The sequence below is a fragment of the Bufo gargarizans genome, chromosome 7 (assembly GCF_014858855.1).
Source record: "Bufo gargarizans isolate SCDJY-AF-19 chromosome 7, ASM1485885v1, whole genome shotgun sequence".
NCBI lineage: Eukaryota > Metazoa > Chordata > Amphibia > Anura > Bufonidae > Bufo > Bufo gargarizans.
The window spans coordinates 54,836,667-54,864,554 of NC_058086.1; the positions used below are offsets into that span (position 1 = coordinate 54,836,667).

Below are 27,888 nucleotides of genomic sequence, written 5' to 3' on the forward strand. Positions count from 1 at the left end.
TCACATACTTTTTCCACCTGCACTGTGAATGTTTACATGGTGTGTTCAATAAAAACATGGTAACATTTAATTCTTTGTGTGTTATTAGGTTAAGCAGACTGTGATTGTCTATTGTTGTGACTTAGATGAAGATCAGATCACATTTTATGACCAATTTGTGCAGAAATCCATATCATTCCAAAGGGTTCACATACTTTTTCTTGCAACTGTATATTGATGAATTTTTTTATATACACTATATAATTATGTAAGGGTACTTTCACACTTGCGTTTTTCTTTTCCGGACGGAAAGGACGGATCCATCCTTGCAATGCATTTGTAAGACCGGATCCGCATCCGGATCCTTCTCACAAATGCTTTCAGTCAGCGGCGGATCCGGTGGGCAGTTCTGACGATGGAACTGCCCGCCGGATCACACTGCCGCAAGTGTGAAAGTCCCCCTATTTTGTAATGATTTGCACATAATTGCATGAATCATTGTTGTAAATTGGCTCCCCTATTTATATGCACTATGCACTTTAGTTATGTATTACTGCTTGAGAAAGGTTCCAGAGAGAAGACCGAAACGTTGCAGTTTGGTGAATAAACACAGAATATCTTTTACTTGTTGCAGTGCCGTGGAATGTTTGCACTATATTTCCAGGAACTGGGATTGTTTCTACAGCCCCTGGCACCCGTCTTCTACATTTTCTGCAGTGCTGCCTACATTTTTGCTATCCTATTGTCTGTAGATAGATAGAGATCTATTGTGCTGTGAGTTTAGGTCAGTTAAACCGATGGTCAGCCCGGGTCACACATCCAAAATGCACTCTTGTTACCACAATTGGAATAAAACCAACCCACAAAAAATTGAAATGACCCAAAATATAATCTGCAGGATTCCAGCCTGTTCAAGAATACAAAACTATCTACTGATCTGCTACTCCTTGTGAGGTTTACTGGGTCGAGTGTGCCGGATTCTTCCAGGATTATTTTTCATGTGCAGGGTGGATTAAGGTTCTCCAACTAATCTGTGTAGCTTCTAGAGGTTCCTTTACACGGGGCGATGTACAAGCAGATTGTTGGGGAGGAAGCGTTCCTTCCCGACAATCTGCTGATCGCTAGCAGAGGAGACCGGCGCATTTACAAAGAATCAATCTCCTCCAGAGTATTTGGAGGAACAATCGCTAACGCCATCGCTCTTCCCGATACAGACTCGTTGTTTCCCGTCAGCAGATCGTGTTTACACTGCACGATCTGCTGTAGGGAAACAAGTTTTTTTTGTGCTGAACTAATGATCCAATTATCCAATGAATGAGCGTTTCGCTTGTTCTTTGGGTAATCGGCAGTACTTTTACACTGCGTTACTATGAACACTCATTAGCGATGATCTTTTCAATTCTCGGCCCATGTAAAGGGCCCTTTAGCTATTATTTATCTGTCATGTTTGAAAGGACCAGAGTCATGAGATGTACAGTCTATTACGGCTTCACTCAAAGTAAACTGCATAGACCGTGGCGACGCAGAACATGGTAGAGTTCTGGAAGCTGCAGGAGGTGACGTTATCAGAGTACGAGTCCCACAGACATTGACTGGTCATCAGAATGTCCTCCCGGTTCTTGCTCCCTATGGCCATGTTGCAGATGAGCTTGTATCGGGGCGGTGTGACTCTGCGGACCATTTTCTTGATGTCCTCACACAAGTTCTTGGTGAGGTCGGCCGACGTACTTGGGTCGTATGTTACGTTTCTTAGCTTTGCTGTCAAAAATTCTTGGATGAGTTCTTTTGCTAGGGAGTATGGGAACCTTTGTGGGGGATTTGCAGAACCAGCAGGTACCTATTTAGAAATAGCATAGAGAAGGTAATGCTCAATTATTCATTGATATAGCAGTTACATATTCCACAGCGTCGTACAGAGATTGTCATCACCCATGTCAGCCCCTGACCCCATTGGGGTTTCACAAACTAAATTTCATACTAACCTGTGTGTATGTTCTTGGAGTGTGGGAGAAAACTGGAGCACCGGAAGGAAACCATGCAAACACAGGGAGAAGATGCAGACTCCATGCTGGTGTTGCCCTTGGTCAGATTTGAAGCCAGGACCACAGTGCTGGACCACTGAGCCATCGCATTATTGCCTTACGGCACGGGGGGCCCAAGTTTGAATCCATCTAAGGCCACACCTGTATGTAGTTTGTGCTTCCAAAAATTATGCGGGTAATTGGTTCCTTATGAAAATGCCTAATGGGACTGATGTGATTGTTTCCCATCCCTTGCATTCTTTAATACAAAGATGGAAATGCTTAAATTCTGTCTGCAGCCACCAGGGGGGGCACAGGAGCTTTCTGCATACGGCTTCCCCATTGAACTCTTTAACCACCTCCGGACCGCCTAACGCACATGTGCGTTCCGGAGGTGGCAGCGCTGCGCACAGTCACGCATATACGCGTCATCTCGCGAGACGCGAGATGACGCGAGTATGCGCCCGCGCGTGCGCAGTTCGCGCCGGCATTTAATCGAGAAGTATTTCGTCAGCAACCTGATTTTTAAAAAAGCCAATCAAAGTGCCAGATAGCAGATCATATTTGTAAATATGATCTGTTATATGGCTGCCTGCTCCTCTGCTGGTTCTTTTCGTCGGTTGGATCCAGCAGAGGAGCAGGCTTCACAGTGAGTACACCAAACACTACACTATAGCCCCTGATCACCCCCCTGAACCCCAATTAACCCTTTGATCACCCCTTTGATCACCCCTGTCAATCACAAGTGAAAAGAAAAAAGTGATCAGTGCAAACTGTCACTTTTTTTTTTCACTGGTATTGACCGTTAGGTTTTAGGTATAGTTTAGGTCCCTTGGTTAGGTAGTTAGGGATCAGTTAGCGCCCAGCCCACCGCACCGCAGTCCGTTATTCGCTGATTAGCGTATCGCTAATCAGCATTTGTACTTTTATAGTATCTGGAAGTGATCAAAACTGATCACGGTCAGATCTATAATTGTATTAGTGTCACTTTAGTTCGCCCTCCACCCAAAACGCAGTGTTTGCCCGATCAGGCCTGATCGGTCGCCCACACGTGCGTTCGCCCACACCCGCCCCACCGCAGTGACAAAAAAAATTTTTTTTTTGATCACTGCACATTCACTTTACACGCACTGCGGCGATAAAAAAATCAGTTTTGATATTTTTTATCAACCGCAGCGGCCTCCGGTACTTCGCTAGCCTCCCCTTTGTAAGACAGGCTTGCTTTTTTTTTCTTGGGTAGTCTCAGGGAATACCCCTAAATTTAGTTGCCCACATGTCTAACAGGGGGTATTCCTCTGAAGAGGCCTACAGGCTTCTGACCCAGTCGGATGAGGAATGGGAACCCTCATCTGATGAATCCAGCGGGTCAGAATACGAACCTGTAGAAAGCAGTGGCTCTCTGACCCAAAGTTCGGACGAGGAGGCTGAGGTCCCTGATACCACCAGGCGTACCCGGCCCCGTGTCGCTAGACCGCAGGTTGCGCAGGATCCGCTTCAAGAGCAGCAGAGTGGGGCTGGTGCTGTCGGATTACGTGGTGAGGCATACACCAGCAGCCCAGCCCTCCCTGGACCTAGTACCAGCACTGCCGTACAACCTGGTGAAGTAGCGAGCACCAGAAGGGCAGTTGAAGCTGGTACGGTGGCACGTGCAGTAGTGACCCCGTCGCAGCCACCGCAAAGACGTGCCCGTAGAGCCCCTAGAATCCCAGAGGTGCTGGCAAACCCTGATTGGCAGTCCCCAACTTCAGCCGCACCTGTAGTTTTCCCTTTCACTGCCCAGTCTGGAGTTCGGGTTGAGACGGCTCAGATCGGTTCGGCCCTGGGATTTTTTGAGCTGTTCTTGACTGCGGAGCTTTTAGACATAGTTGTGGCCGAAACAAACAGGTATGCCACACAATTTATCACCGCTAACCCGGGAAGCTTTTATGCCCAGCCTTTCCGGTGGAAACCAGTCCAAGTTTCCGAAATTAAAACTTTTCTGGGCCTCCTCCTCAACATGGGCCTGACAAAAAAGCATGAATTGCGGTCATATTGGTCCACGAACCCGATTCATCACATGCCCATGTTCTCTGCTGCCATGTCCAGGGCACGTTTTGAGGCCATCCTGCGGTTCCTGCACTTTAGTGACAACACCGCCTCCCGTCCCAGGGGCCACCCTGCTTTTGACCGGCTCCACAAAATTCGGCCCCTCATAGACCATTTCAACCAGAAATTTGCAGATATTTATACCCCAGAGCAAAACATCTGCATAGACGAGTCCCTGATACATTTTACCGGGCGCCTTGGCTTCAAACAATACATCCCAAGCAAGCGCGCCCGGTATGGGGTCAAATTGTATAAGCTCTGTGAAAGGGCCACAGGCTATACCCACAAATTTCGGGTCTATGAGGGAAAAGATCAGACCCTGGAGCCGGTCGGTTGCCCTGACTACCTGGGGAGCAGTGGGAAGACAGTTTGGGACTTGGTGTCACCCTTATTCGGCAAGGGGTACCATCTTTATGTGGACAATTTTTACACAAGTGTGGCCCTCTTTAGGCATTTGTTTCTAGAACGGATTGGCGCCTGTGGTGTCGCGCGGGCTTCCCCCAACGGCTCGTTAGCACCCGTCTTGCAAGGGGGCAGAGGGCCGCACTGTGTAACGAAGAACTGCTCGCGGTGAAATGGAGAGACAAGCGTGACGTTTACATGCTCTCCTCCATTCACGCAGACACGACAATACTAATTGAGCGAGCAACCCGTGTCATTGAAAAGCCCCTCTCAGTCCACGACTATAACCTCCACATGGGAGGGGTCGACTTCAATGACCAGATGGTGTCTCCGTATTTAGTTTCCCGACGCACCAGACGCTGGTATAAGAAGGTGTCTGTATATTTAATTCAATTGGCTCTGTACAATAGTTTTGTTCTCTACAGTAAGGCTGGGAGAACTGGATCCTTCCTCAAATTTCAGGAAGAGATCATCGAGAACCTCCTGTATCCAGGAGGTTCCGTGGCCCCAACCACCAGTGTAGTTAGCCGTCTACACGAGCGACATTTCCCCAATGTCGTTCCTGGTACCTCAACCCAACAGTCACCCCGAAAAAGATGTCGTGTCTGTAGCAGGAGTGGAATAAGGCGTGACACCCGCTATTTCTGTCCTGACTGTCCGGACCACCCTGCCCTATGCTTTGGAGAGTGTTTCCGGAAGTACCACTCACAGGTACACTATTAGCATAGGGATCATCTCACCAGGACAGGCACACAGGGCTATTAGGGCCCATTCACTCACTGCTGCTGCAAACGTCTCCTTTCACATGGGACAAAGTGCATAACGCACTTCGCCACATCTTTGGGCGATTTGCGCTTTGCACATTGACCTATGGGGAAGGAGAGGTTTGTTCTATAAAGGTAAAAAAAAAAAAAAAAAAAAAAAAAAAAAAAAAAAAAAACACACCAGTAAGCAAACACGTTAATGTTCAGTTCAAAAAGTTTAAGTTACATGTTCTGTTGCAAAGTTAATAAAATTATTGCGTTGCGGCCTGGTTTTTTTTTTTTTTTTTTTTTTGTCTTTTTACCTTCCAGATGGACCAACCGATCGACCAGCTGCAGCACCGATGTGCATTCTGACAGAAGCATTGCGCTGCTGTCAGATTACACGCAAGTCGGTGTATGCGGCGCTGCAAGACGAGATTTTCTCCTCTGCAGTAACAGATACGTTTGCCGATGCATACGAGCTGAGGAGGAGGCGGCGTTCCTATGCTTTGGCAAGCACTTTGTATATATATAAAAAAATAAAAAATAAATCCCGGCAATGATTTATTCATCCACATCGATTGATGTGAATGGAGAAATCTGGTTTGCCAGGGCATACGAGCTAAGTGGGTATGGATGTAGGGCGGAGCTCCTATGTCCTGGCAGACGCCTTTCCACTCCATTTTTTTTTTTTGGCAGAGATTTTTTCATCCACATTGATCGATGCGAATGAAGAAATCTGTGCCGTTCATTTTTTTCTTTCAGCCCAGAGGCTGAACGGAAAAAAAAATCTCATTACCTGTATGCTCAATATAAGGAGAATAGCAGAAACTCCTAATGCTGGCCATACATGTAATGATTGCGGAGACCCTCAAATGCCAGGGCAGTACAAACACCCCACAACTGACCCCATTTTGGAAAGAAGACACCCCAAGGTATTTGCTGAGGGGCATATTGAGTCCATGAAAGATTTAAATTTTTGTCCTAAGTTAGCGGAAAGTGAGACTTTGTGAGAAAAAAAAAATAATAATCAATTTCCGCTAACTTATGCAAAAAAAATAAAAATTCTATGAACTTGCCAGGCCCCTCATTGGATACCTTGGGGTGTCTTCTTTCCAAAGTGGGGTCACATGTGGGGTATTTATACTGCCCTGGCTTTTTAGGGGCCCTAAAGCGTGAGAAGAAGTCTGGGATCCAAATGTCTAAAAATGCCCTCCTAAAAGGAATTTGGGCCCCTTTGCGCATCTAGGCTGCAAAAAAGTGTGACACATCTGGTATCGCCGTACTCAGGAGAAGTTGGGGAATGTGTTTTGGGGTGTCATTTTACATATACCCATGCTGGGTGAGAAAAATATCTTGGTCAAATGCCAACTTTGTATAAAAAAATGGGAAAAGTTGTCTTTTGCCAAGATATTTCTCTCACCCAGCATGGGTATATGTAAAATGACACCCCAAAACACATTCCCCAACTTCTCCTGAGTACGGCGATACCAGATGTGTGACACTTTTTTGATGCCAAGGTGGGCAAAGGGGCGCATATTCCAAAGTGCACCTTTCGGATTTCACCGGTCATTTTTTACAGATTTTGATTGCAAAGTTCTTCTCACACATATGGGCCCCTAAATTGCCAGGGCAGTATAACTACGCCACAAGTGACCCCATTTTGGAAAGAAGACACCCCAAGGTATTCCGTGAGGGGCATGGCGAGTTCCTAGAATTTTTTATTTTTTGTCGCAAGTTAGTGGAATATGAGACTTTGTAAGGAAAATAGAGAAAAAAAAATAAATCATCATTTTCCGCTAACTTGTGACAAAAAATAAAAAATTCTAGGAACTCGCAGTGCCCCTCACGGAATACCTTGGGGGTGTCTTCTTTCCAAAATGGGGTCACTTGTGGCGTAGTTATACTGCCCTGGCAATTTAGGGGCCCAAATGTGTGAGAAGTACCTTGCAATCAAAATGTGTAAAAAATGGCCTGCAAAATCTGAAAGGTGCACTTTGGAATATGTGCCCCTTTGCCCACCTTGGCAGCAAAAAAGTGTGACACATCTGGTATCGCCGTACTCAGGAGAAGTTGGGGAATGTGTTTTGGGGTGTCATTTTACATATACCCATGCTGGATGAGAGAAATATCTTGGCAAAAGACAACTTTTCCCATTTTTTTATACAAAGTTGGCATTTGACCAAGATATTTTTCTCACCCAGCATGGGTATATGTAAAATGACACCCCAAAACACATTCCCCAACTTCTCCTGAGTACGGCGATACCAGATGTGTGACACTTTTTTGCTGCCAAGGTAGGCAAAGGGGCACATATTCCAAAGTGCACCTTTCGGATTTCACCGGTCATTTTTTACAGATTTTGATTGCAAAGTTCTTCTCACACATTAGGGCCCCTAAATTGCCAGGGCAGTATAACTACGCCACAAGTGACCCCATTTTGGAAAGAAGACACCCCAAGGTATTCCGTGAGGGGCATGGCGAGTTCCTAGAATTTTTAATTTTTTGTCGCAAGTTAGTGGAATATGAGACTTTGTAAGAAAAAATAAAAAAAATAAAATCATCATCATTTTCCGCTAACTTGTGACAAAAAATAAAAAGTTCTATGAACTCACTATGCCCATCAGCGAATACCTTAGGGTGTCTACTTTCCGAAATGGGGTCATTTGTGGGGTTTTTCTACTGTTTGGGCATTGTAGAACCTCAGGAATCATGACAGGTGCTCAGAAAGTCAGAGCTGTTTCAAAAAGCGGAAATTCACATTTTTGTACTATAGTTTGTAAATGCTATAACTTTTACCCAAACCATTTTTTTTTGCCCAAACATTTTTTTTTTATCAAAGACATGTAGAACAATAAATTTGGCGAAAAATTTATATATGGATGTCGTTTTTTTTGCAAAATTTTACAGCTGAAAGTGAAAAATGTCATTTTTTTGCAAAAAAATCGTTACATTTTGATTAATAACAAAAAAAGTAAAAATGCCAGCAGCAATGAAATACCACCAAATGAAAGCTCTATTAGTGAGAAGAAAAGGAGGTAAAATTCATTTGTATGGTAAGTTGCATGACCGAGCGATAAACGGTGAAAGTAGTGTAGTGCCGAAGTGTAAAAAGTGCTCTGGTCATGAAGGGGGTTTCACCTAGCGGGGCTGAAGTGGTTAAAGAGGTTATGCTATGATTAGTGTAAAAAAAATGAAAGTCAGACATCATATAGCAGAACCAGCCCTGTACCTCACATGGATCCAGAGATCTCCTCATTCACTTTTCCAATTGCTCAGCTAGATTATCGTCAGCCTGGCCGCTCAGGGGCCATGTCCTTTCTGCTGCAGCTTCCTCCCTGTAATTGCCACAGCTTCTAACAGAAAATATGGCTGGTGGCAGTTGAAGATTTAAACTGAGCGTGTGCGACCAACTCAAGAGAGATGGACAAAAAAAAATAAGGAAAAGAACGAACAGCAGGTGGCGCTATACAGATATATTCTATTAAATAACTCACTGTTTTAATTAGTCAATTACAAAAGTATTCATATCCAGGTGCTGGTTTAAAAAATGTAGAATATGTTTTGTGACACAACCCCTTTAATAATTCAATATGCAGTAATCTCTAGTGGTGGCTTCAGGCAGAGCAAATCTTATCATTTAAAGTGCAACTGTCATGTTTTCGTAAAAAAAATTATAATAATAAAAATTTTAGCATATGTTACTGCTGCTGCAGCATTATGCATAGAGCAATCTTTAGTTTCATCACATACCATTGTTTTAACCCATAAAATATGAGGATTTTCTCAAGATGAGTTTGGCTTCAGTTCTCTGAGGCCAAAACTGCCTTCCCTCACTTCCCATACACACTTGGTTTAGGCTACTTTCACACTTGCGGCAGTGTGATCCGGCGGGCAGTTCCGTCGTCGGAACTGCCCGCCGATCTGCCGCTGACTGAAAGCATTTGTGAGACGGATGCGGATCTGTCTCACAAATGCATTGCAAGGACGGATCCGTCTCTCCGCTTGTCATGCGGACAGACGGATCCGTCTTGTATCTTTTTTTCTTATTTTTACCGATCTGCGCATGCGCATGCCGGAACGACGGATCCGGTATTCTGAATGCCGGATCCGGCGCTAATACATTCCTATGGGAAAAAATGCCGGATCCGGCGTTCAGGCAAGTCTTCAGTTTTTTTCCGCCGGAGAGAAAACCGTAGCATGCTGCAGTTTTCTCTTTTGCCTGATCAGTCAAAACGACTGAACTGAAGACATCCTGATGCATCCTGAACGGATTACTCTCCATTCAGAATGCATGGGGATAAAACTGACCAGTTATTTTCCGGTATAGAGCCCCTGTGACGGAACTCTATGCCGGAAAAGAAAAACGCAAGTGTGAAAGTACCCTTAGCCAGCAGCTCCCTGCCAGCCAATCAGATTGGATTAGGCTACTTTCACACTGGCGTTTTGGTTTCCGTTTGTTAGATCCGTTCAGGGCTCTCATAAGCGGTCCAAAACGGATCAGTTTTGCCCTAATGCATTCTGAATTGAAAATGATCCGCTCAGAATGCATCAGTTTGCCTCCGTTCCGTCTCCATTCCGCTTTGGAGGCGGACACCATAACGCTGCTTGCAGCGTTTTGGTGTCCGTCTGACGAAATTGAGCCAAACGGATCCGTCCTGACACACAATGCAAGTCAATGGGGACGGATCCGTTTTCACTGACACAATCTGGCACAATAGAAAATGGATCCGTCCCCCATTGACTTTCTATGGTGTTCAAGACAAATCCGTCTTGGCTATGTTAAAGATATTACAAACGGATCTGTTCTGAACAGATGCATGCGGTTGTATTATCTGAACGGATCCGTCTGTGCAGATCCATGACGGATCCGCACCAAACGCAAGTGTGAAAGTAGCCTTACTGAGAGGCACGCCTCCGAAGCTTAATGCAGGCATGCAGTGTTTCCCAACCAGTGTACCTCCAGCTGTTGCAAAACTACAACTCCCAGCATGCCCAGACAGCATTTGGCTGTGCGGAAAAGCTGGGAGTTGTAGTTTTGTAACAGCTGGAGGCACACTGGTTGGGAAACACTGGTGTAGAGGACCGCCCCTCTGTCTTCTGTTTACACTAAAGGGAAGACAGACAAGCCATAGTAATGATCTTTCAAGGGACCAGTGGAAAGGGACAGGGGACATTAAAGAAAGCTGTTATTATACAGTTGCGTTCAAAATAATAGCAGTGTGTTTAAAAAAGTGAATAAAGCTCAAAATCCTTCTAATAGCTTTTATTTCCATCCACACAAATGCATTGGGAACACTACACATTCTATTCCAAATCAAAACATGAAGAAAAATATATCAAATTTCTGTTGTTCCTCTAAAGAAATTGAAGAAAAGTGGATATTAGACTGTTCAAAAAAATAGCAGTGTTTGTATTCTTCTTTACAAACTCAAACATTCACTATATAAACTGAAAAATGTTTGAAGATTTTGCTTTCCTTTGAATCACTAATATTCAGTTGTATAACCGCTGTTTCTGAGAACTGCTGGACGTCTGTGTCGCTCGGAGTCACCACCTTCTGGCCCCTGTGAACAGGTTCTCCAGCCCAGGATGATTGGACTACATTGCACAGTTCTTCTCTATTTCTTGTTTTTTCCTCAGAAACTGCATTTTTGGTGTCACCCCACAAGTTTTCTATTGGATTAAGATCCGGGGATTGGGCCGACCGCTCCATAACGTCAATCTTGTTGGTCTGGAACCGAGATGTTGCACGTTTACTGGTGTGTTTGGGGTCGCTGTCTTGTTGGAACACCCATTTCCTCTTCAGCATAAGGCAGCATGACCTCTTCAAGTATTCTGATGTATTCAGACTGATCCATGATCCCTGGTCTGCGATAAATAGGCCCAACACCGTAGTATGAGACACATCCTCATATCACAATGCTTGTCTTCACAGTGCATTGTGGCTTGTATTCAGTGTTTGGGGGTCGTCTGACAAACTGTCTCCGGCCACTAGACCCAAAAAGAACAATCTTACTTTCATCAGTCCACACAATGTCTCTTTAGGCCGTCAATGTTCTCTTTGGCACATTGTAACCTCTTCAGCACATGTCTTTTTATCAACAGTAGGGCTTTTTAGGGGGCTTCTTGCAGATAGCTTGGCTTCACATAGGCGTCTTCTAATTGTAACAGTCCTCACAGGTAACTTTACACCTTCTTTGATCTTCCTGGAGCTGATTGTTGGCCGAGTCCTTGCCATTTTGGCTATTCTATCCATTCGAATGGTAGTTTTTTCGCTTTCGTCCACGTTTTTCAGGTTTTGGTTGCCATTTTAAAGCATTTGCGATCATTTTAGCTGAGCAGCCTATCATTTTCTGCACTTCTTTATATGTTTTCCCCTCTCCAATCAACTTTTTAATCAAGGCACGCTGTTCTTCTGAACAATGTCTGAAACGACCCATTTTTCTCAGAATTTCAGAGAGAAATGATCTGTAACCAGCATGTACAACATTTGCTGCCTTCCTTCCTTAAACAAGGACAATAATTACCACCTGTTTTTCAAAGAATGAATGGCCTCCCTCATTGAACTCCACACTGCTATTATTTTGAACATGCCTCTTTCAATTAGTGATTGAATTACAGAGAATCAGCAGCATGCATGTCACGTCTGTTGGGTCTGTTGGATTTCTATTACACCTGCTAGTAAATTATTTGCCATGTAGAAATATCATTTCTACCAAAAACAGTGATTGATCAGGTTAGTGATGTCTGACTGCTATTATTTTGAACACAACTATAAGGTAATTATAGATCTTTTGGCAATCATTGACAGACAAACTCGGGTATACATGCCTAGCTCTAATAAACTAGCAAATAAAAAAAATATGACAGTTACCCTTTGACTATATTGCTATACGGGGCATGTTGAGCTTTCTAAAAAAAAATGTCAAATTAATCAGCACAACATTTTTGACAAATAGTGCTCAGAGGTGGACACTGCTTATCATGAATTATTTAATTCTTGAGTAAGGGCACTTTCACACTAGCGTTGTTCCTTTTCCGCAATAGAGTTCCGTCCTAGAGGCTCAATACCGGAAAATAACTGATTAGTTTTATCCTAATGCTTTCTGAATGGAGAGCAATCCGCTCAGGATGCATCAGGATGTCTTTAGTTCAGTCTTTTTGCCTTTTCAGGACGGAGATAATACCGCAGCATGCTACAGTTTTATCTCCGTCCAAAATTTCAGAACACTTGCCATTTTTTCCCATTGACATGCATTAATGCCGGATCCGGCCCCGAGTGTTCCGGCAAAACGGATCTGGCATTGCGGTCTGCGCATGCTCAGACCGCAAAAAATGTGAAAAAACTAAATGCCGGATGTGTTTTTCCGGATGACACCGGAGAGACGGATCCGGCATTTCAATGCGTTTGTCATACGGATCAGGATCCTGATCCGTCTGACAAATGCCATCAGTTTGCCTGCGTTTTGATGGATCCGGCAGGCGACGGAACTGCCTGCCGGAATCCTCTGCCGCAAGTGTTAAAGTAGCCTAAGACATACAGGGCTGTGACATAATCGTGTTGTCAGGAATGATGGCGGAACTCTGTGAAGTTACTTAGTGGTCAGACATTTTTAACTATGTGTCAGTGTTACATTGCAGTTTTGAAAGCACTTACTTCTTAATCGCCGGCCTATTATGTGCATTGTATAAGGAAGAGGTTGCTACTGCGTACACCATTGTTCTGTGTCATGTGCACTTCTCGTGCAAACACACTTCACCGCTAACGCCATCTAATGCTGCATTTGTATGCAGGGCAAACACTGGGCACTCCTTGCTTTATGGAATGCGGGTGACCATTATTTGTCGTCATGTTGCAATCTTTCTATGTACAGGTGAAACTCGAAAAATTCGAATATTGTGCAAAGTTCATTTATTTCAGTAATGCAACTTAAAAGGTGAAACTAACATATGAGACTCATTACATGCAAAGCGAGATATTTCAGGCCTTTATTTGTTATAATTTGGATGATTATGGCTTACAGCTTATGAAGCCCCAAAGCCACAGTTTTGAGGTCCCCTTTGCTCAGGGGGTATGGATTAATTAGCTGACCAAATACTTTGAGCCTAAAATATCGAACCCTTTCACAAAATTCTAATTTTAAGCTGCATTAATGCAATTCCTTTTAATTTGCATTACTGAAATAAATGGACTTTTGCACGATATTCAAATTTTTCGAGTTTCTCTTGTATATAAAGAAGGACGTATATATGCGTGTATGTTCCGCGATCACTCAAAAACGCAACTACCGATTTAAACGATACTTGGTATACACATCCCTTGCTACCTGGAAAGAAATCTTGTGGGGGTCTCAGCTCTCTGCATTAGCCAATACAAGCCTGCAAGTCTTTCTCTTCATATCCCAACTGCCATACACACGGTCACATGACCCTTATCAGCCAATAGAAGCTCGCAGGCTCCACATACACAAAGTTTTACTCCGGGTTTCCATAACATATAGAAATAATTTTTCTTCACTGCTGGAGATCAGCTTCAGGCTAGGGCTACACGACGACATGTGTCGCACGACACATAGGGCACAACTACACTGCTACATGATGTCGCACGACAATTTTTATAATCATAGTCTGTAATGTTGCACTGCGATATGTGACATGCTGCGACGCGACAGTTGCAGAAAAATCCATCAGCATGTCACATGTCGCAGTGCGACACCATAGCCTATCATTATAAAAGTTGTTGAGACAAAATGTCGCGCGACGGGTCTCCGTGCAGCATTAAAACGAAGTTTTGAGCAAATCGATTTTCGGATCCAAGATAACTAGCTGTGATTGACAGCTGAGCTGAGTCCTTGGGCATTGCCTTTATTGCATTCACTAGTGGTTTATTGATTGTATGCTTTTCATTGTCGATATCATTTTATGCGCTTTGTATCTATTGAATATTTAGCAATGTGGTGCCCTTTTTTCACTGCTCATTATTTAGATGCTTCTGGCCTTATTTTGGGCCCATACCATGGAGGGGACCCATGTTTGACTATGAACAAGTTCCCTGTGTTTTTTTGTTTTTACCAGGACTTCCCCGACCCCCATTCTGCCTGGTGTGGCAGGTGCTGCATCCAGTCGGAGAATGAATGGCGAGGTGTGCGTGTCAGAGATATTGGGGTGAATTGAGAGAGACGAGCACACCTTTCCATTCTGCAGGCTGAATGGTGGAGCTGGGAGAAGTCTTCCTGCTTTACCATTCTGTGCGCCGCCGGCCTGAAGGAGGGGAGGAGCGCGGGGAGCTGAACGGTGAGTGACAGGACCCAGCTCCAGCAATGAGCGCTCCCATCTGTAGTGATAGAAGCGCTCATTGCTTCTGGCACCCCCTGAGAGCCGGCACCTGGGGCGGATCGCCTCCCCCCCTTAGTAAGCCACTGCTGTCTGTATAAAAAAAAAAAAAATCCTCCAGTTTTCTTTTTGGTTTGTACAGATCACTTTTCAGCAGTCATCTCCCTATCATTATAGGCAGGATTAGAATGACAGATATCACCTCTGGATCCACCATTCACAATAGGTGATATCACAACTTATCTACTCCCTCCTCACATCTACATAGGTCACAGAGCATGCCTAAAAAAACTCTCCCATAGAAGTCGAAGAACTCCTCTCCTGACCATTGTGTCAGTGGCCCATGTAGCTGCCATAAAGCATGTCTCTAAATGCTGTTAAGAACAGCTCAGGCAAGATGGCTGCCCCGATAATCTTGTCCAGGAAATAAAATAAAATAAAAAATCTGAAAATAAAATGAGCTTGACATAACTTCATATTAGTCTGGCAGCTATGATCAGGCTATGTAGGCAGTTGTCTACAGACAGAATACTATTTGTACTCATGTCACTACCTGTACAGCCTATAGATTCCAATAGAGAAATGACCAAACATGTTTTTATTACGACCAAATAAAATTCTGATAAACAAAAAAAATATGGATCCCTCAATTCAAAGGCCTTACCTGTTCATTGATGATGGTGATGGGCTTGCGGTTTGGGGTTCGAGCTCTGGCCTTCCTCCTTAAAACTACTTGATTCTGAAATAGTTTTGAGAAGTAATTTTGTCATTATTGCAATTATACAGTCTATATGATGACCAGAGGAATATATTAGCCAAAAAAAAAGTTTTTTTACTGCCATAGAATTAATCTGTCCAACAAGTTGAGTCACTATGTAAACACACTGCATTACCTACCTTGTAAAGATCCTAACTTAAATTATGTATTGTACTTCAGAGCTGCATGCGTAATTCTGCTGGATAGGGTTGGAAACAGTCAGCGAGTCTGTTGACAGACAACCCTCATGACTTAACCAAGCTCCTGCATTGCAGTGGAACATTTAGATTAATTCTTTCTACAATGCAAAAGGCGGATTGCCAGAGCAAGATTTATGCAGGCATTGAAACAGTGGGAGATTCTCTGAAGCCTGCAGAATTGTGAATGTTGCTCTGGAGTGACATAGAAGGCACATCTGTATCATGCGCTCAGCGATTGCAGCTTTTAGTCTACTTTCATTGCATTAAGTCGTCACACTTTTAGGCTAGGACTAGACGGTGACAAAAGGGGTACAACTAAATTGTGTCGCACAACATTTACTGTAATGATAGTCTATGGTGCTATGCTGTGACTGTGACGCCACAGTCTCACAAAAATCCAACTTGGACGGATTTTTGGTGATGCTGTGCGACAGCCGAGACTATCATTACAGTTATTGTCTCGTGACATCGGTGCGACATGAATGCCGCACGACACATGTCTCCGTGTAGCCCTAGCTTTAGGCTACTTTCACACTAGCGTTAATATTTTACAGTATTTAGATCCGTCATAGGGTCTCAATACCGTAAAAAAAACCGCTTCCGTTTTGTCCCCATTCATGGTCAATGGGGACAAAACGTAACTGATCAGAACGGAGCGCTCCAAAATGCATTCCGTTCCGTTCTCATTCCAGAGAGCAAACCGCAGCATGCTGCGGTTTGCTTTCCGTCCTGGGATGCGGAGCAAAATGGATCCGTCATGACCCACAATGCAAGTCAATAGGGACGGATCCGTTTTCTCTGACAATAGAAAACGGATCCGTCCCCCATTGACTTTCAATGGAGTTCATGACGGATCCGTCTTGGCTATGTTACAGATAATACAACCGGATCCGTTCATAACGCAGACGGTTGTATTATAAGTAACGGAAGAGTTTTTGCTGAGCTTACCGGATCCAGCAAAAACGTTAGTGTGAAAGTCGCCTTACCCTTGTCATATCTGTCTATGTACAGTATCTTCCTCCTTCCCTAATATCTGTCTATCTAAAGAAAGGAGGTGCCAGTCCAAAGGAGAAGAAGGCAGCAGTCTCGAAAACATTTTTTAAAGTTATTTTATTAACCCCAAATTTTATCTATCTATCTAATTTATCTATTCAATATCTTTCTAATCTACCTAATCTAATTTATCTATCTATCTATCTATCCAAAGTTCTTATCTTACCAGAAAAGACAATTAAAAATATTTCCATTATTCCTATACAGTATAGTGCTGACTTTTTTTACCTTAAGTCTCATTGTCATCCGTTGAGCTGCCAGAAGGCCGGACAGACTGATGGACTGTGTAGGTTTTTTTGTGTCTGTAGGTTTTAAGGATCCTTCACTTGGCGGAGGCTTCACATTTGAGGTTCCCCTGGAGCTTTGGGCAGCTGTGGGCTTAAATCAAATTACTGATGAGTCACTGATTCATTAACCAGCATTCGGATAGTGCTCTATTCCTGCCTCACAAGGTAAAGTTCTGAGCTGCTCCTGTGTCTTCATAAATGTGCATTTAGTGATATCTGGCCATTATATGACTTGAACCCAGCGGTGGACTGGCCATAGACCCTACAGGGAAATGTTTCAGTGGGCCCGTGCCCAGGAGGCCACCCAAGCCCTCCTTGCTGCTGGTGGCCGGGTACAGAATAATCTGATGCCCTCAGCGTTAACACTTACTCTACTCACAAAAAGTTAGGGATATTTGGCTTTCGGGTGAAATTTATGGAAAATGTAAAAAGATCAGGGTACAGTGATATCATGAAAGTAGGGCATTTACGTAGAAGCAGTAATGGTGATTTCCTCATTTTCAATTTATTGAAACAAAAGCCGACACCAGTGCTGGGTATACCCCCCCACAAAAATGTCAGTGTGTCAGTAACTTGTCATGTGGCCTTGAGGATCAATTACAGCTTGACCACGACGTCTCCTGTTCACAAGTCGACTAAGGCCCCTTTCACACGTCCGCAAATGGGTCCGCATCCGTTCCGCAATTTTGCGGAACGGATGCGGACCCATTCATTCTCTATGGGGACGGAATGGATGCTGACAGCACTTCCGGTCCTCAGCTCCGCAAAAGATAGAACATGTCCTATTCTTGTTCTCAGCTGCGGACAAGAATAGGCATTTCTATAGGGGGTGCAGGCCGGGTGTGTTGCGGATCCGCAACACACCACGGACGTCTGAATGGACCCTTAGGCCCCTTTTACACGAGCAAGTATTCCGCGTGGGTGCAATGCGTGATGCGAACGCATTGCGCCCGCACGGAATCCGGAACCTATTCATTTTAATGTGTCTGTGTACATGTGCCTTGGTTTTCACGCATCACTTGTGCGTTGCGTGAAAATTGCAGCATGTTCTATATTCTGCGATTTTCACGCAACGCTGGCCCCATAGAGGTGAATGGAGCTACGTGAAAATCGCATCCGCAAGCAAGTGCCGATGCAATGCGTTTTTCACTGATGGTTGCTAAGAGATGTTGTTTGTAAACATTCCGTTTTTTATCATGCGCGTGCTAAATGCATTAAATCGCATTGCACCCGCGCTTCAAAAACAACACGATCGCAGACAAAACTGAATGACTTTTTCACTGAACGCATCCGGACCTAATCTGCATACGCTCATCTGCAAGGGGCCTTACTGTCTGCTGAGGCATCCCACTCTTCTTGAAGGGCGGCCCTCAGGTCATTGAGGTTCTGGAGTACAGAGTTACGAGCCTCTACACAGCTGATTCCGTAGGTTTTCAATGGGATTCAGGTCTGGAGAACGTGCAGGTCACTCCATTTGAGGTCCCCCAGTCTCCAGCAGCCGTTCCCTAATGATGCAACCTCGATGAGCTGGCCATTGTCATCCATGAAGATGACATTAGGCCTGTGTTGTTCCTGCAGAGGCGCAATGACTGGATTAATGATGTTATTCACGTAGTATGGCCTTGTCACTGTACTATTCACAAAGTGTAGGGCAGTTCTGTATTGACTAGACACACCTGCCCACACTGTAACACCACCACCACCAAAGTCTCGTCTGGGGACAACAGTGGCTGATGCGTAGCGCTCTCCTTGACTTCTCCTAGCGCTCTCCTTGACTTTTGTTTGTGACCATCATTTCTGCTCCGCGTGAATCGACTTTCATCTGTGAACAGCACTGAGGTCCACTGGTCCCTCGTCCAGCGTAGATGTTGCCTGGCCAATGCAAGACGATGACACCTGAGGCTGTGCCTGGTGGTGTGGTCAGGTACCCTTGCAGGTCGTCTAGCACGCAGATCACACTTATGTGCCTCTCACCTCCCTTAAATGTGCCTGGAGTTGTGTGGCATTCATCATCCGGTTCCGCAGGGCATTGTTCTCAATGAAGCGGTCATCAGTGTGGTTGTAATATTTAGAAATAGTCTGGGGTCGGCACTGCTGCCTCTTTATGGGGTTCACATGGGGTTAATGCGCTCATCGTGTGATTCCCAGGCGGTGCTCAGCATTATAGACTATATTCACATGTGGTGTAAGGAAGAAATAAACTCGCGGCACTCACTGGATTCTTTTGCAGTTCGTTTAGTCACCTTTAAAACATGGTCGCTGGTGTGGGCACTCACTCAGCTACAGGTGACAGCCGTTTTGCGCTAAACCGCGATTCGTCTGGCCTCCCACCATTGTGGGATGTGGCCAAAGGACGTCCACTTCTGTGCCTTTCTGTGACTCTCCAGTCTCTCTGTATATCTGTTTTAACCTGCTGATGACACTCTAAGCTCAGTGGCCACTTCCATCTGAGAACATCCTGCTTAAAGTCTCACAATGACCAGGTACTGTTGATCAATTGTTAGGTGTCGTCTTGGTCTCATGATGTCTAAATCTGAACAGCATGATGAGGAGGACTGTTTAAATACCAATTCTAATTGAACCAGGAAATTTATTGGGCGATTCATGGATTAACCACCTGTTGTGAATTTTGCCGTTAAGCTCCTTGTTAGAGAACAGCAAGTTGTACAAGAAGTACTGAAACACTGAACAGTTGGACACGTGCATTCAAAAGTTTATAGCAGGCAGGGGTGCACCACCAATGAGGCCAGGTGAGGCAGTCACCTCAGGCAGCACCAGGTAGGGGCAAAGAGGGGGGCAGCGGAAGGGCCATGGGCAATTAGCGCTTCCATTGTGGCAAAGGGGTTAGGTTAAGAAATTAGGGGGGGGGGCGCCGTTTTAGTTTTCGCCTCAGTCAGCAGAAAGGCTGATAGCAGGTCACATTAAGTTCACCTGTAGAGGTTAGAGTGCATTTTAGGTTCATCATGAGATTTCAGCCACACGCCAAATATCCCTAACTTTTTGAGAGAAGTGTGTGTATCTGTCCTGCAGGTGCCCACCTGAATTGAGTTGTATCACTGTCCTTGAAATGGTCACATACAGTAGTTGAATTCTGCGTGGGGGCCCGTGGCTCCTTGTCCTGCTGTTCACCCTCATAGGCCACTATATAAGGCGGTGTACAAATGGCACAGGGACACAGGTCACAGACTGGAAGAGGCCTGCACCAAAGACAGTGACTTGGAATGGGACTCCGATATTTTATTATTTTCTCCTTGGTCACTTGGATAGTATACTACAGAGGGCACTATAAGGGTCATTACTATGGGAAGTCCAGGCAGCATGCTAGAGGTAGGGCTTGCTTGTTGCTGTGGCCCACATCTTTCACCTCCATATCTTAATTAGGGACAATTGCAAGAGGAGGACGGAACATGGCAGCTATAGACGGCCACCACAGAAGGGCAGCTTCCGGGGAGGTATTTTGTGCTATACTATAGTACTGGTTGTGCTGGGATAGTATTTTGTACCGCACTATGGTATTGCTGACCATGCCTACGTGTGTTACCCCAGCTTCTGTCTATTTGGTCCCACCTACAACAGGCAGGCCACTTTTGTCTTTGTTTTTTTTCAGGGCCACTTTAAGTTCCCAGTTGACCCCTGATTGTATCATGCATTTCTCAATAGTTTCACCTCTGCAGGCCTATTTCTAATTTTCCACATCACACAGAAAACATGAGATCCTGCTCCTGTAGCTCTGAGCTGTGTTGCTGTGAATCCAGCATTGAGGTAAGACAGTAAAACACTTACTAGAAGCAGCAGCAGTGCCTCTATGTGTGTCTGTGCCTCCGTCTTATTTTGCACTTATCCCCTTTCCTCCTTCACGGTCTATATTTTTTATGGGCATCAGCTGTAATATAATATCTCAGTGAAGCTGATTACCTAATTTCAGCTCTGAATCTGTAAAGACCAATCTTACCAGTGAACTAAGGGTGAGTGCAGAGAAAGAACGATTGTTCAGACCCCTCCCAATAATTGCCCTGTAAAAATCCAAGGAAAAACATGTACTGAATTGACTTCCTGTAATGCAGTGGGTGTGAATCCACTGTGCCACTGAACGGATTTGGCTTAGGGTTACTCCTAAGTGCATTTTCTAAGTGGTCCCCCGGTCTTCACCCATATACAGGGATCTGGTCTCCACTGCAGGTGAACCACTACTTCTTGGAGTAGTCTCTGCTGACCCAGGCAGGTCAAAAGACACCAATGCGTGGCACCAAAGGGCACAGGCAAAACTGTGCCCATTGGATAAGCACAGTTCAGAGAATGCAGAGTTTGTTCCAGTTAACAGGCCAAAGGTCAGGTCAGGCAGAGGTTCAAATCCGGTAAACAAGCAGATGTTGGGCAAGGGAAATCAGAATGGAAAATAGTGCACCTTTGCAGGAACAAGCACGCTAGAGTTCCTATTGTTCAGGCACCTTCCCACAGGGGCAGAAGCCTTAAATATCTAAATATCCTGGGAAGGTTAATCATAGGCTGGTAGACTAGGACGTGCGTGTGCAGGCCTTTCAAGAACCAGAAGGGGTGCAACCAACAATACGTTCCTGATCTTTGTCCTGAGTATCGGCCTGTGTAAATAAAGCTTCATGATGCAAAACTAATTAAGTCATTAAAAGCTAACAACCTTATTACTTAGTGACCATAAGTCACTTACAGCAGCAGTAGCGGTGACCTTGCATTTGACATCTATTAAACATAGAAAAGATAAGCTAACTACTTATTGTTTGCCTTCTTGGAAGAGGCTCGATGACAAGGAATTTCACTCTATAGACTTGAGCCTGGTTTGTTTTGCAGGACTCAAAAAACACATTTTAGTGTCACGGTATAAAAAGGTTTGACCAGTTAGGACTCAATGTAGCGAGTCCCCCCTCCCCTTACGAATCAACTCCATATCAATAGTCGCAAAACATTGTGACGTTATACAATGCACCCACAGCAATCTTGTCTTTTGCGGTGTGAACTGTACTGAATGTGACTCTTAGGGTACTTTCACACTAGCGGCAAGGAACTCCGGCAGGTGAACAGCCTGTCAGATCCGTGCTGCCGCTGGTGCACGCGTGCCCCCGGACTACCGCTCCTGCCCTATTGACTAAAATGGGGGCGCCCGGAGTTCCAACATGTTGTAGTTTTATTCCGGCAGCCTCTCGGCATGTTTGCCGTGCTGCTGCCGGAACTCCGGCCCTCCCCTATTATAGTCAATTGGGCCAGAGCGGTAGTCCGGGGGCACGCGTGCACTAGCGGCAGCACGGATCCGACAGGCTGTTCACAGCCTGCTGGAGTTCCTTGCCGCTAGTGTGAAACTAGCCTTAGATCATAGAGGATGGTCATAAGCAGTCCAAGCTACAGAACACGTGAGACAGTCACCACAAACTAGACAACCTCTTGGCTTCACATAGTGTGGCTCCGGTATAGGAAAAGATAAATGGATATTGAAGATTGGGTCTTCAGGAGAGCCTATGGTAGTGATGGTGAACCTTTTAGAGACTAAGTGCCCAAACTGCAACCCAAAACCCACTTATTTATCGGAAAGTGCCAACACGGCAATTTAACCTGAATACTAGAGGCCAATATAGTATATATTCCATGTACTTTATCATTTAGCTATAATTGCCTACATTCAATGAGCTGCCTGTGCTGTCCATAGTGCGCCCTGCGCTGATGAATGGCAGGAAACGTCTTAGACATATTGGAAAACCATAGACTTTTTCCAGGGTGCGGATGCCCACAGAGAGGGCTCTGAGTGCCCCCTCTGGCACCCGTGCCATAGATTCGCCACCACTGGCCTATAGGTTGAGTATGGTTTTAAAGAGGACCTGTCCCCTCTCCTGACATGTCCGTAACTGCTTGCATTCCCAAGCAAGACACATTCTGGAGCATCTATTGTTACAGCTCTATGGTATGCCATTCCTCTGTCATTCCTGCTAGAAGTTTATGAATGAATTGCCAGCAGTCCACAATAAAAGGTCCAACTGGGGGTTACCAGTTGGGGATGTGTCCCTCCCCCCCCCCCCCCCAACTACTGAAAACACCCAGCTGGACCTTCAATCCTTCAATGCAAACTACTAGTAATTCATTCATACTGTAACTTCTAGTAGGAATATTAAAGGAATGGTACAGCACAGAGTCATAAGAATAGATGTTCCAGAATGGTTATTACAAGGGGAATGCAGGTAGTCAGTAAAACAGACATGTCAGGGGAGGTGACAAGTTCTATTCATAGAATTTCCTAACCTCGAAAACCTCTTTTTAGAAAAGAAAGTGGCCAAAAGATCATCTGATCACTGTTGTTCTCGGTAAGAGCCAGGAATAATCTCCACCAGCCATACTCCTCCATAGCGTGAGTGACCCATTGGTATTAGTTCTTTACTGTGGCTTATAAAGGGGTCCTAAGCAAAAGACGTCCCTCTATGACATCTATATACTATAGTAGTGAGACAACCCTTCTGTGAAGTCTAGTGACTACGACGTGAACCTCCTAACCATCCCAATTCATGGTGATGTACACACAATGTTCTTACAGTTTTCAAAGCTGAAGGGTCACTATCCCGATTCGTGGCTCGGAAAGTTACACGAGATAGCTTCACTGCTCCGAGTCGCTTGCTGTCAGTTGTGGTGTCCATAATTGTAGAGGATCTAAATACAAAGCAATAAGATTTCAGTTTATACTTTTCTTCCACTGAAATATTGTTAAGAAGGGTTATTAGGTAAAGAAATCTTAAAGGAATTTTTTTTTTTACAAAAAGGGACTATGCTGAAGGTTGGTCCGATGTGAAGCCCAGAGCTTCATACACATGGCTACAGCAATGCTGTATATGAACTCTAAAAAGATGCTAAATTACATATTCTGCTGATTTTGCAGAAAAAATAAATCAGTTCTCTGGGACTTTGAAATTGATGGTCTGCCCTTGGGGTAGCCAATGTTTGGTGGGGATCCAGGGGTTATCCAGGATTTTAATATTAAATGTCTACTCAGGAACCACACAACTCCATCCTTTGGTGTAGTGGACGGAACTGGTAGCTGCTCCCTGTGAAGTGAATTGGATCCGCACTGAAGTAACCAGCTCCGTCCACTACATAATGGATGGAGCTACGTTCTGGCTGGAGCTACAGCAAAACAACAGTGGAGTTGTCAGACCACCGGCGATCAGATATTAATGGCCTATCCTGGGGATAGGCCATAAATATCAAAATCCTGGACAACCCCTTTGTGGTATTGTGTTGGAACTCAACAGCCTTGGACAACTTTTTGACTTAAGGATCTGAAAATAAAGATAACTGGCCACTTTCTTCCAATTTCTACAAAGGTGCTGTGTTCCCTTTTTACCCCTAACATGATCTGTTGAGGGTGAGTAAAGAGTTCCTGCCATGCATGTTAAACTGCTGACCAGTCCTGCCGAAAATCCCATTATGTAGTACTGTCTTCTCCCCGTTTACACAGTGTTCTGGTCCCAACATGACCACTGATGGAACGGCACATGACCAGACTCTTCAATCAGCAGCCTTGATAGAAGGACACTGAGGACAGCATGTATAACAAGCTAAATGCACAGTGCCACAAGCTGTGATTTTTAATGGAGGCCACTGATGATGGGTCTGGTCATGTGCCCCTCCATCACCAGCCATGTTGGGACTGGAGCACTGTGGAAAGGGAGAGACGACAGTACTACGTAAGGAGGTTTTGGGTGGGGCTGGTCAACAGTTTAATGTGAATGGGGTGATCCTTTACTCTCCCTCAAAAGATGATGTTGGGGGTCAAATGGACTGAGTGATTTGAACTTACTGCTCAATCCTTTTCTTCTTCCAGGAGATAAGCCACCACCAGAGGCGGCTTTCTCCTACCACCCCATGAAAAGACATGTTCTAATTTTTGCGCGAATGGTAATTAAAAAGTTGTGAACCTACAACTTTTTATACCGGTATTCTGGCACATGGGGGTTGATAAATCTCCCCCTTTGCCACAATCATCCCAGGCATGATTGGAGAAGAAAGTAGTAGCAGAACACCATGTCAAACGTTGAGCATGGGGCTGTTTTTTTTTTAAATATTTTATATGGCAGGGTTGTGTGATAGCCAGTGGCCCTGGGTCTCAGCGCTGCCTCCTCCAGTCACTGTGTGGCTGGTGTTGGCACTCAGACCACCCTAGAAACTGGTCGAACAGACAGAGCGCCCGTAGCACCAGCTGCCGACTCCATCACAATATCCTCCCAGGCTGTGGCATCTGCCCTTTCACTGGCCCGTGTGGGGAGCTATGTCTTCCTACACCTATGTTCTCTCATGCTGCAACGGACCAACCTGTGTGCTTCCCCACCAATCATGGCATCTGGGGTTGTATCACACTCCAGTGCCATAACGAAAAGGGCAAGACCAATTCAAATGTCCAGTGGAGTTCCACCATGCTGTCCATTAGCCAACATATACATTTCAACCTCTATACATATGAATACAGTATTATCAGTATGAAAGGCCTAGTCATTAATTAGCTGCCACAACTGGTCTCTGTTCTGGACCTAACATAACCTCTGTATAAAACAATTCACACAGGCATTATATAAATGATAGAACTGGAACAATTCCTCCATACTTTACAATTATACCTTTATAATAGGAGTCTAACCTTTCCCTTGACCATAGAATTACAAAATGTACTACATAAGATAGATAGATAGATAGTACCAGCTAGCACCCTCACCTCAACATGTTGTAGGGTCTTTAAAGATGGTGCCTACTCAGGAGCTGAGTGGGCGCCATAGCTTGTGGGTGCCTGATGTTTTATATAACAGACACCAACACCGGAGTCCATGATCGAAGAAATAACTCTCATCAAGGTAATTCAACCCCTAATATTTTATGGTGGCAGTTATCTAGGCGGTCATTTATCTGCAGAGGGATGCTCCCAGTGAGTGGACAGCTTCCCCGCAACAAGATGGCAGGAGCTGATTGGTTGCCATGACAGCCTGAGCCTTGTGAAGCATCTCAGGCAGGGCTTAATAGGAACACTGCGATTTTACAACAGACTGCAATAGTACACCATTGCAGTCTATGGTATAAGCAATCCAGTAATCCTAGGGGGACTGAAAAGTTAAAACCTTTTTTACAAATAATTTTTTTTAAATCACACCCCTTTTACAAATAATAATAAAAAACAACAGCATAATAGGTATCTACACATCCAAAAATTTACTAACTATTAAAATCTAAAAGTACTTATCCTGAATGGTAATGGGGGAAAAAAAACTAAAAAAGGCTGAATCGCATTTTTTTTTTTAAGTTGAGTTGCTTCACCTCCCAAAAAGTGTTGAATAAAATGTGATCAAAAAGTCATGCATAACCCAAAATGGTAATGGTCAATTAAAACTACAGATTGATCTGCAAAAAATTAGCCCTCACAATCCATAGACAGAAATATGAAAAAGAAATGTGACAAAATGCAAAAAAAAAAACATTTTGTTTCAGTTTTTTACATTTTTTCTTTTAAAGGAAACCTGTCATCTGGATTTTGGGTATAGAGCTGAGGACATCGGTTGTGTAAAAAAAAAACCGATTTGATACATATGCAAATTAACCTGAGATGAGTCCTGTATGTGAGATGAGTCAGGGACAGGACTCATCTCAGGTTAATTTGCATATGTATCAAATCAGGTTTATTTACACAATAAAAGCACACAGAGCTATGGGGACTGGGTATTGCGGATGTGCTATTGGCCATGTAGCAACCCATGGCCTCAGCTCTATACACAAAATCCCGGTGACAGGTTCCCTTTAAAGTAGTACAACATAACCAAAAATATATAAATTTGGTGTCACTGTAATTGCCCCGAACCCGCCGTAAAAACAAAGCCCATAAAACAATGGCAGAATCGCTTCACCTCGCTTTCCCCCAATTCCACCCCATTTAGAATTATTTTTGCAGCTTCCCACCACATCTTATGGAATATTAAATTGTGCCAGTAGAAAGTACAACTTGTCCTGCAAAAAAGAAAAAAAAAAGTCCACCTATGGCTATATAAATGTAAAAAAAAAAGTTATGCTCTGGGAATGCAGGGAGTAAAAAAAAAAAAAATGTAAAAAAAAAAAAAAGCAACAACTAAAAAAGGGGTAATAGCAGTAATGTAATCTAAAATTATTCAGACACTCAGTATTTCCCTATATCTTAGCACCCTCGTTATAATGATACGCGTCACCGACTGTGTTCTGCACTCAAAGGTTTTACCAAAGCGTCTTCAGTAATTACAGGTATATATTCGGAGCGGGTTTTACCAGGCTGCAGCCCCCGTCAGTCCCCCTGTTGCTTGCCGCTGTGCCTTATAGATGAGCCCCTTCCAGCATCTGATCCGGAGGTGAAGCAGGCTGGACGCCTCCTGTATAATACGCGGCTATGTTTACACACAGGTTTCCAACGCTCTCTCTCGACTCGCTATCAATTACTCTTTATTTTGGCAACTTCATTCTTCTGCCGAATCTGCAAACATAACAACATAGCAGCGAGCTGTGGATACATAGAGAAAGAGAGTGATGAATAGGTGCTGAGGGCCAACCACTGCTGGAGATGAAAGGGTTACTGAATTCCTGGGACCGTTCCAGACAGTTAAAGGGAATCTGTCACCGCTATTAACTGCAGTAATACATGAGGAGTACTGTAGATAGGATTTTATTTTCCTTCCGCCCCTAGTTCCCCGCTGTTAGCGCTCAGAGCTCCATTGTCAGGACTGCTGTGCAGGCGCACAGGAGTCCTCTCCACTGTGTTAGTCTACTGTCACATCTGCGTTGTGCTGTCCGGTTTTGAGATCTGGCACTGGCTCTGAAAACCGCAGCACAACACTTCAGTTTTGTCCTCATTCATTGTCAACGGGGACAAAACTGAACAAACCGCAACAAAGTGCACCAGAATGCATTCCGTTCCGGTTTGTTGCGTTCCCATGATGCCCACAAAAGTGGCGTTTTTGTGGGCGGCGTGGGAAGCTGAAGAAGCCAGGTTCAGTACCAAAAACCATGTAA

General features: G+C 44.5%; 1 protein-coding gene across 2 annotated transcripts; it reads right to left on the reverse strand.

The window, feature by feature from the left end:
- Positions 1–512: 512 nt before the first annotated feature.
- Positions 513–27,346, reverse strand: LOC122944016 (dynein light chain Tctex-type 5-B-like). Of its 2 annotated transcripts, none has more exons than XM_044302214.1 (5): positions 27,151–27,346; positions 23,412–23,526; positions 16,805–16,954; positions 15,231–15,305; positions 513–1,816 (listed from the first exon to the last, which is right to left on the reverse strand). In XM_044302214.1, the coding sequence occupies exons 2-5, from the start codon at positions 23,511–23,513 to the stop codon at positions 1,469–1,471; spliced, it is 675 nt and encodes a 224-aa protein (XP_044158149.1). In that variant the 5' UTR covers positions 23,514–23,526; positions 27,151–27,346; the 3' UTR covers positions 513–1,468. The 2 variants fall into 2 exon arrangements, with proteins under 2 accessions (XP_044158149.1, XP_044158150.1); XM_044302215.1 differs by having other exon boundaries at positions 27,125–27,346.
- Positions 27,347–27,888: the final 542 nt, after the last annotated feature.

Excerpts from the sequence above, each read along its gene's own strand:
- LOC122944016 (XM_044302214.1), bottom strand. The coding sequence starts at position 23,513 with ATGGACACCACAACTGACAGCAAGCGACTCGGAGCAGTGAAGCTATCT. Across the intron at positions 15,306-16,804 it reads GGATGACAATGAGACTTAAG|AATCAAGTAGTTTTAAGGAG; the intron begins GTAAAAAAAGTC and ends AAACTATTTCAG. Across the intron at positions 1,817-15,230 it reads TCACCATCATCAATGAACAG|GTACCTGCTGGTTCTGCAAA; the intron begins GTAAGGCCTTTG and ends ATTTCTAAATAG.